This window comes from Monodon monoceros, unplaced genomic scaffold, assembly GCF_005190385.1.
Source record: "Monodon monoceros isolate NGI ecotype Baffin Bay Population unplaced genomic scaffold, NGI_Narwhal_1 Super_Scaffold_6, whole genome shotgun sequence".
In the NCBI taxonomy this organism is placed as follows: domain Eukaryota; kingdom Metazoa; phylum Chordata; class Mammalia; order Artiodactyla; family Monodontidae; genus Monodon; species Monodon monoceros.
The window spans coordinates 50,447,869-50,463,267 of NW_021703783.1; the positions used below are offsets into that span (position 1 = coordinate 50,447,869).

At 42.9% G+C, this 15,399-nt stretch overlaps 1 protein-coding gene across 1 annotated transcript in view; it reads left to right on the forward strand.

Moving 5' to 3' along the window:
* Nucleotides 1–4,448, forward strand: part of HMGA2 (high mobility group AT-hook 2) — a 138,343-nt gene extending 133,895 nt beyond the window's left edge. Inside the window, exon 5 of the mRNA XM_029206332.1 lies at nucleotides 1,520–4,448. Within this exon, the coding sequence (XP_029062165.1) occupies nucleotides 1,520–1,567 (48 nt within the window). The 3' untranslated portion in view covers nucleotides 1,568–4,448. The remainder of the gene's footprint in view (nucleotides 1–1,519) is intronic.
* Nucleotides 4,449–15,399: the final 10,951 nt, after the last annotated feature.

The following is a 15,399-nucleotide window of genomic DNA, read 5'->3' on the forward strand; positions in this document are numbered from 1 at the left end:
GTGTGTGTGTGTGTGTGTGTGTGTGTGTGTGTGTGTGTGTGTGTGTGTGTGTGTGTGTCCACGTGTGCGCATTCATGTGAGCATGTGAGTACCCGTTCATGTGGGTTTTTTCCCCTCCCGTTTGCTGCTTTTACGCAAAAGCGTCACACATGGTAGCATTTAGGAGTTCCTTCACAGCTGAAGTGTTTCAAACACTAATGAATGGAAGTTTGGTCATATAATGCAGACAAGCTTTAAGGCATGCTTTACTGAATGGTGTACTGTAGTGACCTGGGAAAGGAAGAGAGGTATAAATTGTGTCAGTTAGCCACCCAGACAAAATGAAGCCATGTGGAAAATCAAATCTATTAAAGTGTGAAGACTGTTATAAGCTGTTTTAAGCTGGCCATTCTTAAAGTTTGCTGCAGGAGTGAATGTTTACCTCTTCTCCCAGATCTTTTTCACATGCCGTCTTATGAGACAATGTACAGCATTTGATAAAAATCATCCTCTCTCTAAGGACGCTTTTATCAGAAATGTTTATTGTCTCCGCTTTACCACCCATGTCCTGAAAGGTACTGCACGTTTGTTAAACAAGCAGAAGGAAAGAGAACTTTGCAGCTCAAGCCGGCTTGCAGAAATTCCAACAAATTCCAGAGCCATACGGAATCAGAAAAAGGAAAAGAGAAGGAGAAATTAGATTTATAGGAAGAGGAGGCCCTGCAAAAAACATATATATTAGATTTTCTCTGCTTGGCCAAACCACCATTAAATGTTTGGTCAGTGTGGATTTAGTATTGAGATTGAGCAATTAATGCCAAACTTTGGTCATTGTCTTAAAATGTGCTTTAATAAATACAAGAAGAAGGAAATCCATTTGGAAAGGAAGTGAGTCGTCAGCTCTTGCAGCCCTTTCTCAGGCTCGAGTCTGCCCTCACGCTGCCTCTGGTACATGGCAGTGGCATCCTGGTTACACACAGCTGCCAACACCCGTCTGCCTCTGCCCAAAGCCTGGCTCGACTTGCTCTGCGACTTCGGGTATACGACTTACTGTGCCTTGATTTTCTCACCTGTAAAATGGGAATAATAACAGCCAGTCCCTAAGAGCATCAGCTATGATTACCAATGTCTGCAGGACGCATTTTCTTTGTCCCTTAAGAACAGATCTCCTTCACTTGATTTGCTGGTTTTTAAAACTGATGACTGGAATGCTGTCGGGAAAAATGTATCCATTTCTTTTTCCCTCTGATTGGTGAGTAAGCTCACACGGGCCTGACATTCTCTGGACGGCAGACAATTGAATTTGCTGAGCAGCCGCCATGATGTCAAGCCTTAAGTCAACAGTGGCTAATGACTGCTCTGGGAAAAAACACCACCTTGATTCCTCAATTACGGTTTAAGAAGCCCTGGGAACGAGGGGGCTTGCCAATCAACCGCATCCTCTTTTGAAGCCATAATGTGCTGTGGAAACAGGTCACCTCTGAACTGTTTGTCCGAACAGCCCACACAGTGTAATGGTTGTGCCCTTTGTGTGTTCCAGGAGGAGACTGAAGAGACATCCTCACAAGAGTCTGCGGAAGAGGATTAGGGGGCGCCAGCATTCAATTTCTACCTCAGCAGCAGTTGGATCTTTTGAAGGGAGAAGACACTGCAGTGACCACTTACTCTCTGTCGCCATGGTCTTTCCACTTTCATCTGGGTTTAGGGGGCGGGGCGGGGCGGGGGAGGGGCGGGGGTGGGGGGAGAAGTCACGTAACCTTAAAAAGGACTATATTAATCACCTTCTTTGTAATCCCTTCACGGTCCCAGGTTTAGTGAAAAACTGCTGTAAACACAGGGGACACAGTTTAACAATGCAACTTTTAATTACTGTTCTCTTTTTCCTTAACCTACTAATAGTTTGTGGATCTGATAAGCAGGAGTGGGTGGGTGAGAAGAACCTCTGAATCGGGTTTAGTCAATCACTGCACTGCATCCAAACCAGAAACGTGTCACCCGTGTGACGCTGGGCATTCCGAATGCTGGGAGAGGCACGGTGGGAAACAGAGTGCCTCAGATACCACCCAACCCGCTCGCAGTAGTGAAGCTTCTGTTTAGAGCACCAAAGATAGGACTAGATACTACTTCTCTCTTTTTCATATAACCTTGTAGACACTTACTTGATGAGTTTTTTTTAATTTTTACTTTTATTTCTAAATGAGACGAAATGCTGATCTATCCTTTCATCCAGCTTAACGAACCAGAAAAGGTGATGTTCACTTTTCAAAAAGGGAAGTAAGCAAACTCAGATTGCCAACTCCTTTATTTATGGATGCCACACATATCAGCAGGAGTAATAAATTTACTCACGGCCCTCATTTTTTTTTTCAGGAACCCTCATCCGGGTAGAATCTACTTCCTACAGAGCCAAATGCCATTTAGCAATAAATCACACTTGTCAGCCTCAAAGCATTTTAAGGAACCTAGACAAGTAAAATTATCCTCTTTGTAATTTAATGAAAAGGTACAACAGAATAATGCATGATGAGCTCACCTGGATTATGAGGTGAGAGGGGCGAAATCCAAATTTCTTTTGCTATAGTTTATACTACAATTTAAAGAACAACGACAACAAAAAAGCAGGCTCTCTCTCTCTCTCTCCATTGTGTATCAGTTTCTGTGAAAGACCTAAATACCACTTACCTCAAATGAAGCTTATGTGTTACTTCAAGTAATACGTTTTGACATAGGATGGTTGGCTGAGGTGCTTTACTTTGATTTCAGCTCACCATCTCTTCACTCAAACTGCACTTTTAGCCAGAGATGCAATACAACCCCACTGCTCAATACTACCTCTGAATATTACAGTTAATTTACAGTTTAGTACTTACTACATGCTGCTATACACAAGCAATGCAAGAAAAAGAAAAGTAATGGGTAGGTGATGCTAATCACCTACAGTTCTTTTTGTACACTTAATTACAGTCAAAGAAGCAGTCTCCTTACTGTGTTTCAGCATGGCTATGTATTTTTCTATGGGTTTTTTTTTTTTAATTAAAATTTTACAAATACTTGTTTCAGCTTCTCTGCTAGATTTTCCACATTAACTTGAATATTTTTTAACCAAGTCGCTCCTAGGTTCTTAAGGATATTTTTCCTCCTTACACTACACATCACACAAAATTTGACTGTAATGTTTAAATATCACCCTCCAAGTTTGTACCTCACATGAATTGTTTAAGGAAATGGACTAATTGACTTGCAAAGACCTACCTCCAGACTTCAAAAGGAATGAACTTGTTACTTGCAGCATTCATTTTTGTCAATGTTTGAAATAGTTCAGACTGCAGCTAACCCTCCTCAAAACTATTTTTGTAAAAGGCTTTTGATAGAAAGGAACATGTTTTTACATACTTTTTTGCAAATAAATAAAATAAAGCCAACCTTCAAAGAAACTTGAAGCTTTGTAGGTGAGATGCAACAAGCTCAGCTTTTGCATGATGCAATCAAAAATATGTGTTTTGAAGATTAGTTGAATATGAGAAAATGCTTGACAGATATTTTCATGTATTTTACACAAATGTGATTTTTGTAATATGTCTCAACCAGATTTATTTTAAACGCTTCTTATGTAGAGTTTTTATTCCTTTCTCTCCTAGTGAGTGCGCTGACTTTTTAACATGGTATTATCAACTGGGCCAAGAGGTAGCTTCTCATGACGGCTTGTGTCAGTCTGGCTTTTAGTACTGATGCCAAATGAAACTCAAAACCATCTCTCTTCCAGCCGCTTCAGGGAGGTAGTTTCAAAGGCCACATACCTCTCTGAGACTGGCAGATTGCTCACTGTTGTGAATCACCAAAGGAGCTATGGAGAGAATTAAAACTCAACATTACTGTTAACTGTGCATTAAATAAGCAACTAAACAGTGGCTCATAAGGAGCCCCGTTCCGTATCTTGGGTTGGGCCTTTTGAAACCTCACTGGCCAGCTCAAAACTAAAGCAGTTGCTCGTGTTGGCCAAACTCGGAGCACCCGGTAGTTTCCATCTCTGATGAAATTACTCTCTTATTTCCTATACGTTGTACAATCAAAACACACTACTACCTCTTAAGCCCCAGTATACCTCATTTTTCATACTGAAAAAAGCTTGTGGCCGATGGAACAGTAAGAACATCATAAAATTTTTATATATATAGTTTATTTTTGTGGGAGATAAATTTTATAGGGCTGTTCTTTGCTGTTGTTGGTCGCAGGCTGAGTAAGACTGGACATTTAACTTTTCTACCATTTCTGCAAGTCAGGTATGTGTGCAGGAGAAAAGTATCAAGACGTTGAACTGCAGTTGACTTTCTCCCTGTTTCTCTGAGTGTCTTCTAACTTTGTTCTTCATGTAGAGTTGCTGTCTATGATTGTACTTTGAATCGCTTGCTTGTTGAAAGTATTTCTCTAGTGGATTATCACTGTCTGTTCTGCACAATAAACATAACAGCCTCTGTGATCCCCATGTGTTTTGATTCCTACTCTTTGTCATGACTCCATTAAATGAGTAATAAAGTTTGGTCAAACCAGGTCAAGGAGAGAGGCATTCACAAGTCGTTTTGTTGTGTGCACCCACACCTCTAAACACACGAACATAAAGTTTTAAAGTACGGAAGGCCCTCTGCGGGTTCCGAATCCGCGGATTCAACCAACCACGGATTCCCTAGAGCCGACTGTACTGAGTCATTTCATATAAGGGACTTGAGCATCCTTGGGTTTTTGTATTGACAGGGGATCCTGGAACCAATGCCCCGTGGATTCTGAGCGAAGGCTGTATCATACTTCTTAAACCAACTGCCCTAAATTCACCTTTCGTAGCCTGACATTTAACGCTACAAAGATGACCTTAAAGAAATGTAAAGGAAGAATTGTCTACAGTTTAAAACTAGAGAATTTCCATTGAAGGCCTGCATCTACAAAGTTTGTAATGGGAGTAACTGATATGTCAGTTATCTTTGACTTAATATCTGTAGAGGTCCAACAGTTTGGTGAAAAGAATAAGAAATGAAAGTCACAAAGTGTCTACTGAATAGGAATCTTTTTACTCTGTAAAACCTATAAGCAGAGTCAGAATCATTCCACCAAGTTCAAGATCATCTTTATAACTCTGCTGGTGGTTAGGAGTAGATCCAGGATTTTTTAAAGCCAAATCCTCTGGGTTGTGCTGCCACCACTGTCACTAAAACTCTCTGTGTTTAGTTCTTAGGAAGCACTTGTTCATTTTAAGAAACCTCCTGTCAGGAAATTTGTTGTCAAATTTACTACTTCATTCCTTCATTCATTTATTTTCACAGCCTAAATTTTGTGAGTGCCTACTTTATGCTTTAAGTCCCAGACCAAGAGGGCTCTCAAAATATTATCTCCTTGGAAAAAAATTATGCAGGTGCAAAAATACAGGCAGCATGCAAAAAGAACCAAGTAAACTGTTGAGGCAACAAGTTGTAAGAATTTAGAGGAGGGAAATCTGTTTCCTGCTGGGGTGGATCATTAATTCAGCCTAATAACAGACAGGCCAAATGTATTTAATGTAACCCATATTTAGTCTCTTCATTTTTATTAATATAGAAAAGCACATGAGAAGAAATTACTTCTTGAAAACAAAGAAACCAAGAGAGAATCTTTGGCTTGAAAAAGAAAGACTAAGAAAGGACATACTATGTCCAGAATAGGATAAGTAGATAAATGGGATAAAAAAACTTGCCGTATTTTAGAGTTAATGCTCATTAAATGATCTCTGAGTAAGCTTTTCTTTCCTTTTCTTTTTAGAAAAGTTAAAGTATTGCTTTCAAACAATAAGTAGTACACTTGTGAAAGTTATTAAGAAGTTTCTTAAGTTTAAACCTAAGTTCAAGGAGGGTGTCCAAAAAATCAGCCAATGCATTCAAATATCAGAGGAGCCTCTAATATGTACTGGATATCATTTGGGGCAATAAAGGTAAATGAGACTTCCTACCTACAGAGAGTCAAAACTTCTCCTGAGGGAGCTGAACTCAAGAGAGAGCTCTGTAAATAGAACCTTATTGAGTTACCCTGAAAGTGGCTCGACGCATCTTGAACTCTCTGCCAACATCAGAGGCAAATCGCAGGTCCTCTCACACAAGGGCTGCAGCGCCGTCATCAGAGAAGGATCCTGGGGCTGCAGGGACACCGAGTCTCAGCCAGTGCAGCATTTCATAAGCGGTGGCCAGCGGTGGAGGGGAATGTTCTAACAGGGCTAGGGGTGCTCGACTCTGGTGAATTCAGGGATGGTAAGTGGTTTAGGTGTCTGGGCAGCAATAAAAACAGTACTACAGAATGAATAACAATCTAGTCAGTGGGATGTGATGCAAGCTGAGATTAGAGACCAGTGAATGAAACTTCAGAAAAGGGAAACAAGAAGCCCAAGAGAGGGGACCAGGGCAGCATGGATGCACTTCTTATCAAGTTTTATTTACATAAGATTAATGTTTTATTGAACAAGAGTAATTCTTCAAGTTAGGCAAGGTCATCCTTGAGCAATTGCTCTTCAGCTCTAAGAAATCTGGCCTAAAAGAGGAAGAGAAGTTAAAAAGAATAAAAATTACTTGTGAAATAGGGAATGCAGATAGATAACGACCAGAGTCAGAAGGCAACAACAGAGGTCTACACCCACAGTCTGAGCTTAGCCATCTGTAAAACTTGGCCATCTGGTCTCTTCCTCAAGGAGGTGTGAAGTGGCTGCAGAACGACCCTCTGCCCCCCGCTTCCTCCTCTGCGTTCGGGACTCCATCCATGCTGAGGCAGCCATGCCTCTGTCCTACTCTCATACCCAGTCCCGGTAGAGCCTATGGGAAAGGCCTCATGTCAGTGAGCAGCACCCCACTTTGTGTCCACTTTATAACACTTGGGTTCTTGTCTCCCGCCTCTGAGCCTGATTCACAACCTTAATACCCGCCTCTACCCTCATTCATCCAGGGGTCGTCCCTGCCTCACTCCTACCAGCCTTCCAGGACCCTAATCCTACCCCTGTACTTGATCCAACCCCTTGTGATCTGTTAGTCCCATCTCCCCTTCTCTCATCTGATTATTTTCTCACTTGCGATTCCACCTGTTTTGCGGCTGCCCTAATCCTAGATTAAGCAGACATTCTTGGAAACATGGAGTAACAACATTTGAAAATGCTTCACTGCCAGAACCTAGATGTGGAGGGCGGGTGGTGGAGGGAGGGCGGGGTACCCACCTAGGAAGAAACTTGCTGCAGGAGAAAAAATAGAAGATGCAGATCTAGCCCTAGTGGTCTGCTTCCTCTGAGAAGCCAGAGAGGCAGGAGGAAAGAGGAGTCCTGTAACTCCCGGCCACAACTTCTCCCTGAATATTTGAGATCCCAGGAGCTCTAGTGACCTCCCAAGCCATGTCACTGACTGGCGTTTGCTGGTTCTGCAGGCCATGTCAGCTATGTCACAGAGGAATCTAAGGAAGAGAGTTGCCATTTAAGTGGCATCACTCCAAAAGATGCAGGTCGTTCAACCCCCTTGCAAAGGTGGTGATGACCAGGGACACAGGACAAGACATCCCGTTGCCCCATATGGTGCAAAAGGTGTGGACTCTGGAACTAGACTGCCTGGGTTTGAATCCTGGCTCTCCCACTAACTCGCAAGTCACATAACTATTCTGGGATCGTTTTTTTTTTTCATCTTTAAATAGAAATAATAACAGCATCTATCTACAATCGTTGTTGCGGGAGTTCCCTGGCAGTCCGGTGGTTAGGACTGCCGTGGCCCCGGGGTTCAACCCCTGGCTGGGGAACTGAGATCCTGCTACAAGGTGCATAGCGCGGCCAAAAAAAAAAGGCGTTGTTGTGAGGATTAAAGAAATCAATATAGGTGAAATGCTGAAAAGCACTCAGCATATAGAAGGTGCTATACAGGGTTGGTTGTTATTTCTGTTATCTGGACTCCGGCTGCAGGGTGGGCTTAAAGCTAGCATGTTTTCCTCCAGTTTCTACCATTATTTGATCTTTGCACACAGGGATATCCACAGACGTGGTCCAAAAGGTATCAAGGTTTTCAAACCCGATTTTGGTTGTACATTCCATGCATGGAAATCATTAATATAGGTACAGACTCCTTTTTCCCACTGTGGTTTGCATTGTGTTTGATCTCAATGGATTTGGTTACTAAAAGAAATCACCCCTGAAAAATCAGCAAAATGCAGATCACCTCCATTACAGCAATGGTCTTAGGGGTCCCTGATGCCCCGCAGCTTCATTTGCTTGTGGGGTCTCTTCCTTTCTGCCATTCAGTCCAGCCCTCAGCCCCGGCTGCTCCAGGCTCCTGACTTTGTTCTTGGTTGAATGTATCACAGTGTTGGAGGAGGGGGGTTTCTCGGGGGTCTTCCTCCTCCCAGATCCTAGCACCTAACTCCAGTTCTCCCTCCAAATTCCAGCCTCCAGCTATAGCCCCCCGGCCTAACGAGGCTAAGCTAAATGCACTTCTACAGCCAGTCTTTGCCCCTCACCTTCTCATTAGCATTCTTCAGGCCACCTGATAGTTCTCTTCTGCCCAGTCCTCTTCCACTGAACTCTGTACCCCCTTTAGATTTCCCTTTGGTCACCTAAGGATACTAGTCTCCTTGGACCAGTCAGGAATAAGTGACTGCTTATTCCAGAAGAGAAAAAGAGAGGAAACAAGGAGATTCTCCTGTGTGCAGTTTCCCCTGGTGACTGAACTGGTGGTGTGGAGAAGAGCCAGCCCCGTGTAAAACATGAAATGGGGGCTTCCCTGGTGGCGCAGTGGTTGAGAGTCCGCCTGCCGATGCAGGGGACGCGGGTTCGTGCCCCGGTCCGGGAAGATCCCACATGCCGCAGAGCGGCTGGGCCATGGCCATGAGCCATGGCCGCTGAGCCTGCGCGTCTGGAGCCTGTGCTCCGCAGCGGGAGAAGCCACAACAGTGAGAGGCCCGCGTACCGCAAACAAACAAGAAAAAAAAAAAAAGCATGAAATGGCTGATGGCCCAAAGAAAAATCCAAACGCACTTGCAGAAGGGAAAACAAACCCAGGAGAGGGGGAAAAACAACAGCTGCTTTGTTGTCCAGCCAGTGGGGCCCACTGCATAACCAGAAAGTGAGGTGAGGTCAATGTGAGCAAGGGTCCCTAAAAAGTCACGTATTTATCCTCAACATGAATGGAAGAGTGATACCCTAAGAGTTGCCAAGCGGGCAGTGGACTTTGCCGGAAGGAGCAAGAAAGAGACCTTGTTTTAAGGCAAGATGTTGCTATTTCTGACCATGGTACAATTTGGCCTATCTTGACTGGAACAAATAATGACAATTCTTTTAGCATCTTCATTTTTTGCTTACAAAGCACTTTCACAAATTTCGTTTCTTTCCATCTTCATTTCGTCATTTTCATCTTCAGCACCATGCTGGGTGACATAGCAGGTATTATTATTATTGTTATATTTACTTTAAAAATAGGTTAACTGAGGCTCGGAAAGCGTAAGTGACTGGCTTGGGAGACAGAGCTGGTAAATGGCAGAGCCATAAGTCCCTGACTCTGGTTCCACACTCTGTTCTCTAGACTATTGTACAACCGTAGGCTATCCTATCAGTCACTGCTCAGGATAAACTTTCTTTCGGGTGCACATCCCTAACATATTTAATTCTAGCTTCCCAGGCTCAAATTCACTTTGGCAAAGCTGGTTTTCCAGAAGACCACCATCATTACGGCACACCCAGTCTTGGAGGCTTTGCCCCACATCAACTGGAATTCTTCCATGGCACTGCAGAGCATCTGAACCTGGCTATTCATCCCATTCATCAATCCAAGAATATAGTTCCAGAGTCTACATATATGAACTCTTACAGATTTAAGGGATTATCTAAACTGTAGCAAGCAAGACCGTTAAGACCCAGGACATTCTGCGGGGCTGCCAGAGTTTAAGGTCCCATTCCTTTATCTTTAGTCAGCAAATCTGTAGACTCAGAGAAGTTCCCTGTGGCCTTGTACTCTTAAATCAGGCACTTGGCAGGCTGATATATGGTCACTATTACAATGGGATCCATTTGGCCATAGAACAATTACATTCAGCCTAATCCCCAGCCAATTTAATACTGTCATGGAAGATAAAACCTGCTATTCAACCAGCTAACGAAAATGTGAAACTTTCACAAACCCATGGGTATATTGCACTGCCTGTCCAACTATTGCTGAAGTCACCTTTCCAATACTAAGAAATTCAAAGACCTCTTTTTGTTTTGTTTTGTTTCAGATGTTTCTTTATTTTATTATTTTGTTTTAATAGATCTTTATTGGGTATAATTGCTTCACAGTACTGTGTTAGTTTCTGTTGCACAACAAAGCGAATCAGCCATATGCATACACACGTCCCCATATCCGCTCCCTCTTGCGTCCCCCTCCCGCCCTCCCTATCCCACCCCTCTAGGTCATCGCACAGCACTGAGCTGATCTCCCTGTGCTATGCGACTGCTTCCCACCAGCCAGCTATTTTACATTCAGTAGTGCATATATGGCGATGCTACTCTCACTTCGCCCCAGCTTCGCCCTCACACCCCACGTCCTCAAGTCACCTCTTGACTGTGATTGCTTTCTCTCCAACTCTGTTGCCACTTCTACACTATCCCCTCTTTAAGCCCTGGCTGTGTAGTCTCACCCGCCCCCCTCAATTCTTTCTCCACCCTCAGCAAGTGGGATCTTTCTAAAAACACAAATCTGATCACAAGCCGAATGTCTGCAAATAAAGTTCAAAGTCTTTCCAGTGGCCCGAAGCGAGTGGCATGGTCTGGCTCTTATTCCTCTTCCAGCCTGAGCAGTCACTGGCCTTCCCCACTGTTCCCCAACAACGTTGAACCCCTTCGCACAGGCTGCAGTACCCTCTGCCTGGAATTCCTTCTCTTCTCCTGGTCTCTCTTCCGCCCTAACAAGCCTCCTCCAGTTCTTCAGCCTCAGTTCAAGTATTACTCTAGGGGACCTTCTCTGCCTTTCTCCCTGCCCACATCCTGCACACAGTCAGGTCCTCTGTATATTCTCTTGGAACGCTCTGGACTTCTCCCTGGTAGCAATTCCTGCAGTTGTCACGAAGCTTTTTGTAACATGCCCCCGGGGGATGATGAGGGAAGATCCGTCTTACCACCTCTGCCTCCCTAGCACCTGGCACAGCAGCTGGCCACAGAAGGCCTTCCCAAAATGCGTGCACAAATGAATGAACCAACCGCGCCGCGTCTCCACGGGGTTATCTGCTCAGGGAGCAGAGCTGAGACAGAGCAGATAGCCCAGTGGAGACCGGCAGCCTCTCATAGGCCTTTTCCCAGATCTCTCCTGTGCTCTGGGCCCCTGCTGACCTTCATTCAGACCTCACTTTTCCTCCCCTGCGCAGGGTTCTGCACCCCAAACCTCTCCCCTTTGTCTCCCCATCACCCCCTCAACACATCCAATGTAATCTCTCCTTGACTCCATTACTGTCCGTTCAGCTTTCGGCCAGCATGTTCATTTAAAAAAAAAAAACCACTGGTAGGCAAATGAACTAACAACAGATGCTACCCAGACAAACACGTAGCGCAGTGTCTGAGACGTAATACGCACTTGAAGCCGATAGTGGTCGCTTTAAACGGCTTGGCCTCTATTTTACTTTCCTCTGCCACAACACTCCAATTTTTATTTGCTTTTTAATTTTTTGGAGGAAGTTCCTCTCCCTCACTCTCAGCCTATGAGATTCCCCTGGTGGCAGGGGAGAGCATGTGACTTAAGCTAGGCCACTTGATCTATTCTGACCCCCTGATAGGTTCAGGCACATGACCCAAGGCAAACCCGTGAGATTTCATGTCACCACTTTTCCGGGACTAACTAGGAGAATGAGCCTTTCTCACTCTGGTGGAATGAAAGCTGGTAGGATGCATGCCCGTAACTTCTGAGGGGAGGGTGGTGAGGAGGAAGGCGTGTTGCCACAGCAACGGGATGAGCTTGCCTGAGGATGAAGCCCACACAGACAGGAGGCAAGATCTGGAGACAGTCCAAGTGTGGAAGACATTATTTGAGCCTATCGTGCCCAGAGGCTAATAACGTTTCTTCTTTCCTTGAAGTATGTCAGATTTGGGTTTTTCTCACTTTCACCCGGAAGAATCCTGACTATGCCGTAAATTAAAGAGCGAAGAAATGAATGAACACAGTGAGAGTCAGCAGAAGTGACCTTCAGAAGGCCTTGATTCTAGTGGTTCTACCACCCTCAGAGTGTAAAACCTTGGACAAAATTCTGAATTTCAGTTTCCTTATCTACAGGCTTAGGAAGGTGGTTGGATCAGATCTTTAATATTCCTTCTAGGTTTAAAATTCTAGGATTCTGTGATACCAGGATGTCCACAAAGCTTAAACACAAAGGAATCAGTTCCAAGTGATGAGAATTTAGAATAAGGAAAGAGTAACGGATGGGGGGAACCCTTCCTGGCTCTCCCATAGCTCACGTGTACATAGCTTCCTATTATATTTCCAGGTTAGAGAAACAAGGAACTTCCTGGACTGATAACAGAAGCTACTGGAGTCTGAAACCAACAAATGGCAAAATAGCAACCTCATAGTCAGCAGTGGAGTTTCACGAGAGAGCTTGTCTATTTCACAACCACTGCAGTTATATGTGTATATATATATGTAACACATATACATACATGTATGTATGTATAAAATGTATATATATATTTATATATTTAACTTAATATAATTTAAGTTAAATAAATTTAACTTAATTTTATATTTTAATTTATATATTTATATATATATATACTTAACTTTAAATATGTGTGGGAGATATGTCCTTCCTCAAATTTAAGATAACATAAAAAGTAATTCATAATTAAGCATAAATAATAATAATAACAATATACAATGCCAACTAGGGTCTAGTAAACAAAGTAGAGCTAGTGAAGAAAGTAACTGAAACATCACATATTATCACCCATAGATGAATGAGAGATAATGTGACTATTATTCTGGTAATAGATATGGGACCAACACTGTTTCAACTTGTAACTAAATATGTCTCTGGAACACCATTCAGGTCAATGATACACTCTGTTTAACCAAAGTACTTTTCTTACAAAAGAAAAAACTGCCGAATGAAAAGAGACAATGGGCCAGAGTCTGATCTCACATAAATCAATGAAAAATTTCCCACAATTTTTATTAATAGCATCCTGATGTATCCATTTTCCCTCAGAGTTACATAAACTGAAAATCTAGCATCACAGATAAAACACATAAGCCATCAAAGTAGAATAATTTTGTTCTTCTGTTTTTCTCTTTGATTTGCTATTTCTTCGCCTGTCACATACTTGAACTAAAAAATGAAATCTTGCCCAATTTCCCAATAATCACAGAACGACCTTAAACAATCATCTTTCAACTAGCCTTAGATTAAAATTTTAAAATCACCTTTAAAGTTCTCTTTCAACTTTTTCCTATCATTTGGAAGGGCAGTCAGCGCATATTAGCTCTGGTCCAATGAAGAGCAGCAGTAGAAAAGGCATGAAGTAACTACGATGCTTCTCTCATGCCAGCTGAGGGGATGGAGGGATTGGTGGCGGAGGGGACTGTATTGGAAACTTTTTTGCTTCACATAATTCAGAAGCTGATCTCATGAGTGATAAGTTCAATTTTCAGTGTGGTCTTTGTTAACTATTATTCAAAGGCTCTGAAGAAATAGGAATATATAACAACTTTCCCTCACCTATTTTTCAAGCCATAAATAAGAGGCTAGGTTACAGCATGTGGCACAAACCATTTTGAAAGCATTTTACTTTCTTCTTTCATGGGGCTATAAAATTATATGGTGCGTTCTCAACTTCGGAAATTGCTGGAGGAAAAGAGCTTAGGAAATGTTTATTTCCTACAGAACACAGGAAGTATGCACAGCCTTCTCGCTATCTCTTTTTCCCTTAACTTCTGGATTTAGGCCAAGATTATTTAACTCATTAGCCTTTCACTCAGAAATTGTTAAGCACAGCTGTCCAGTTGTTTTGGTTGTAATTTTTCATACATACTCAGTATGTGAAACTAAAGTGGAACTGTACACAGTGACAGTGGCTTTCATTCATTCATTCATTCATTCATTCAAATGGTTACTGAGCACCTACTACATACCAGGGCACCACACCGTGTGCTGGAGCTAGCAAGACGAAGAGTTCAGTCTCTGTGCCCAGGGATCATGAGGTCCAGCACAGGAGACTGAAAATAAATGGCAGCAACAAGTCAGTCTATGAAGTCAATGTCAGAGGGATACTCCGGGAGCTGCAGGATCCACATTCAGGTGGGGTCATTGTCGAGAAAGGCTTCTCCAGGGGCACATCTCAGCTGAAGCCTGAGAAATGAGGAGGAGTTTAGTCAAGCAAAAAGGAAAGGGAAGAAGGGGCTGCTCCCAACAGATCCAGAGCACAGTCTAAACCCCAGAAGCGTCCAAACGACAGAACTGTGCTAAAAGGATTTTTGTTAACAGCTATCAATGTTTCAATTTCACCTCTGGAATGATGGAAGGATGATTTGCCGCGGTGATGGCACCATGTGTTCCTGAACCAGTGATGGATGGCGTCACAGCAGAATATCCGGGCACAGACAGGAGGAAGCAGATCAGAGCTGAGGCCCAAAAATGACTCTGTCAGAAGCCATTTCATGTTGTGAAAATCCCATAAATTTCCTGAAACAAAGGTCAATTACACTTCAGATGAACTGACTGAAAGAGAAATGTGGAAAGAAGGGTGGTGGGAAAGCAAGCAGATGACACAGACAGATGTCTCCAAAAGAGCTTACGCACAATTTTTCCTTCAGTTTCTATAGTTCCTGTTGACAGGTGCTTTTGCAGTTCTATGAGGATTTCCTAATAAATAAAAACTTTAAAAAATATGGCATGATGCTTTGTTTCTTGCATTTTAAGGAGAGGAAGAGGCATATCAAATTCATATCTTTGTTATGAAGATTAAGAAGCAGAATTTATTCGATTGAGTTTAAGCTTACTAAATATTTACATTTGGGGATTGAGTGAGTTTTTCTTTTCTATTTTTAAGTTAAATCCAGATGTTTTCAATCCATGTAAAATGACAACAGATATGTAATACATTCCTCAAGAATCCATATAAAGCTTAGCACAATGCCTAGCATGTAATAAGTGCTCAATAAATGTTAGCTATTATTATTGTTGATATATATTTACAGAAAATAAATACAAAATGTTTTTTAAGACATATACACTCTTAAAAAAAACAGTGCAGGGCTTCCCTGGTAGCGCAGTGGTTGAGAGTCCGCCTGCCAATGCAGGGGACACAGGTTCGTGGCCCGGTCCGGGAAGATCCCACATGCTGCGGAGCGGCTAGGCCCGTGAGCCATGACCGCTGAGCCCGCGCGTCCAGAGCCTGTGCTCCGCAACGGGAAAGGCCACAACAGTGAT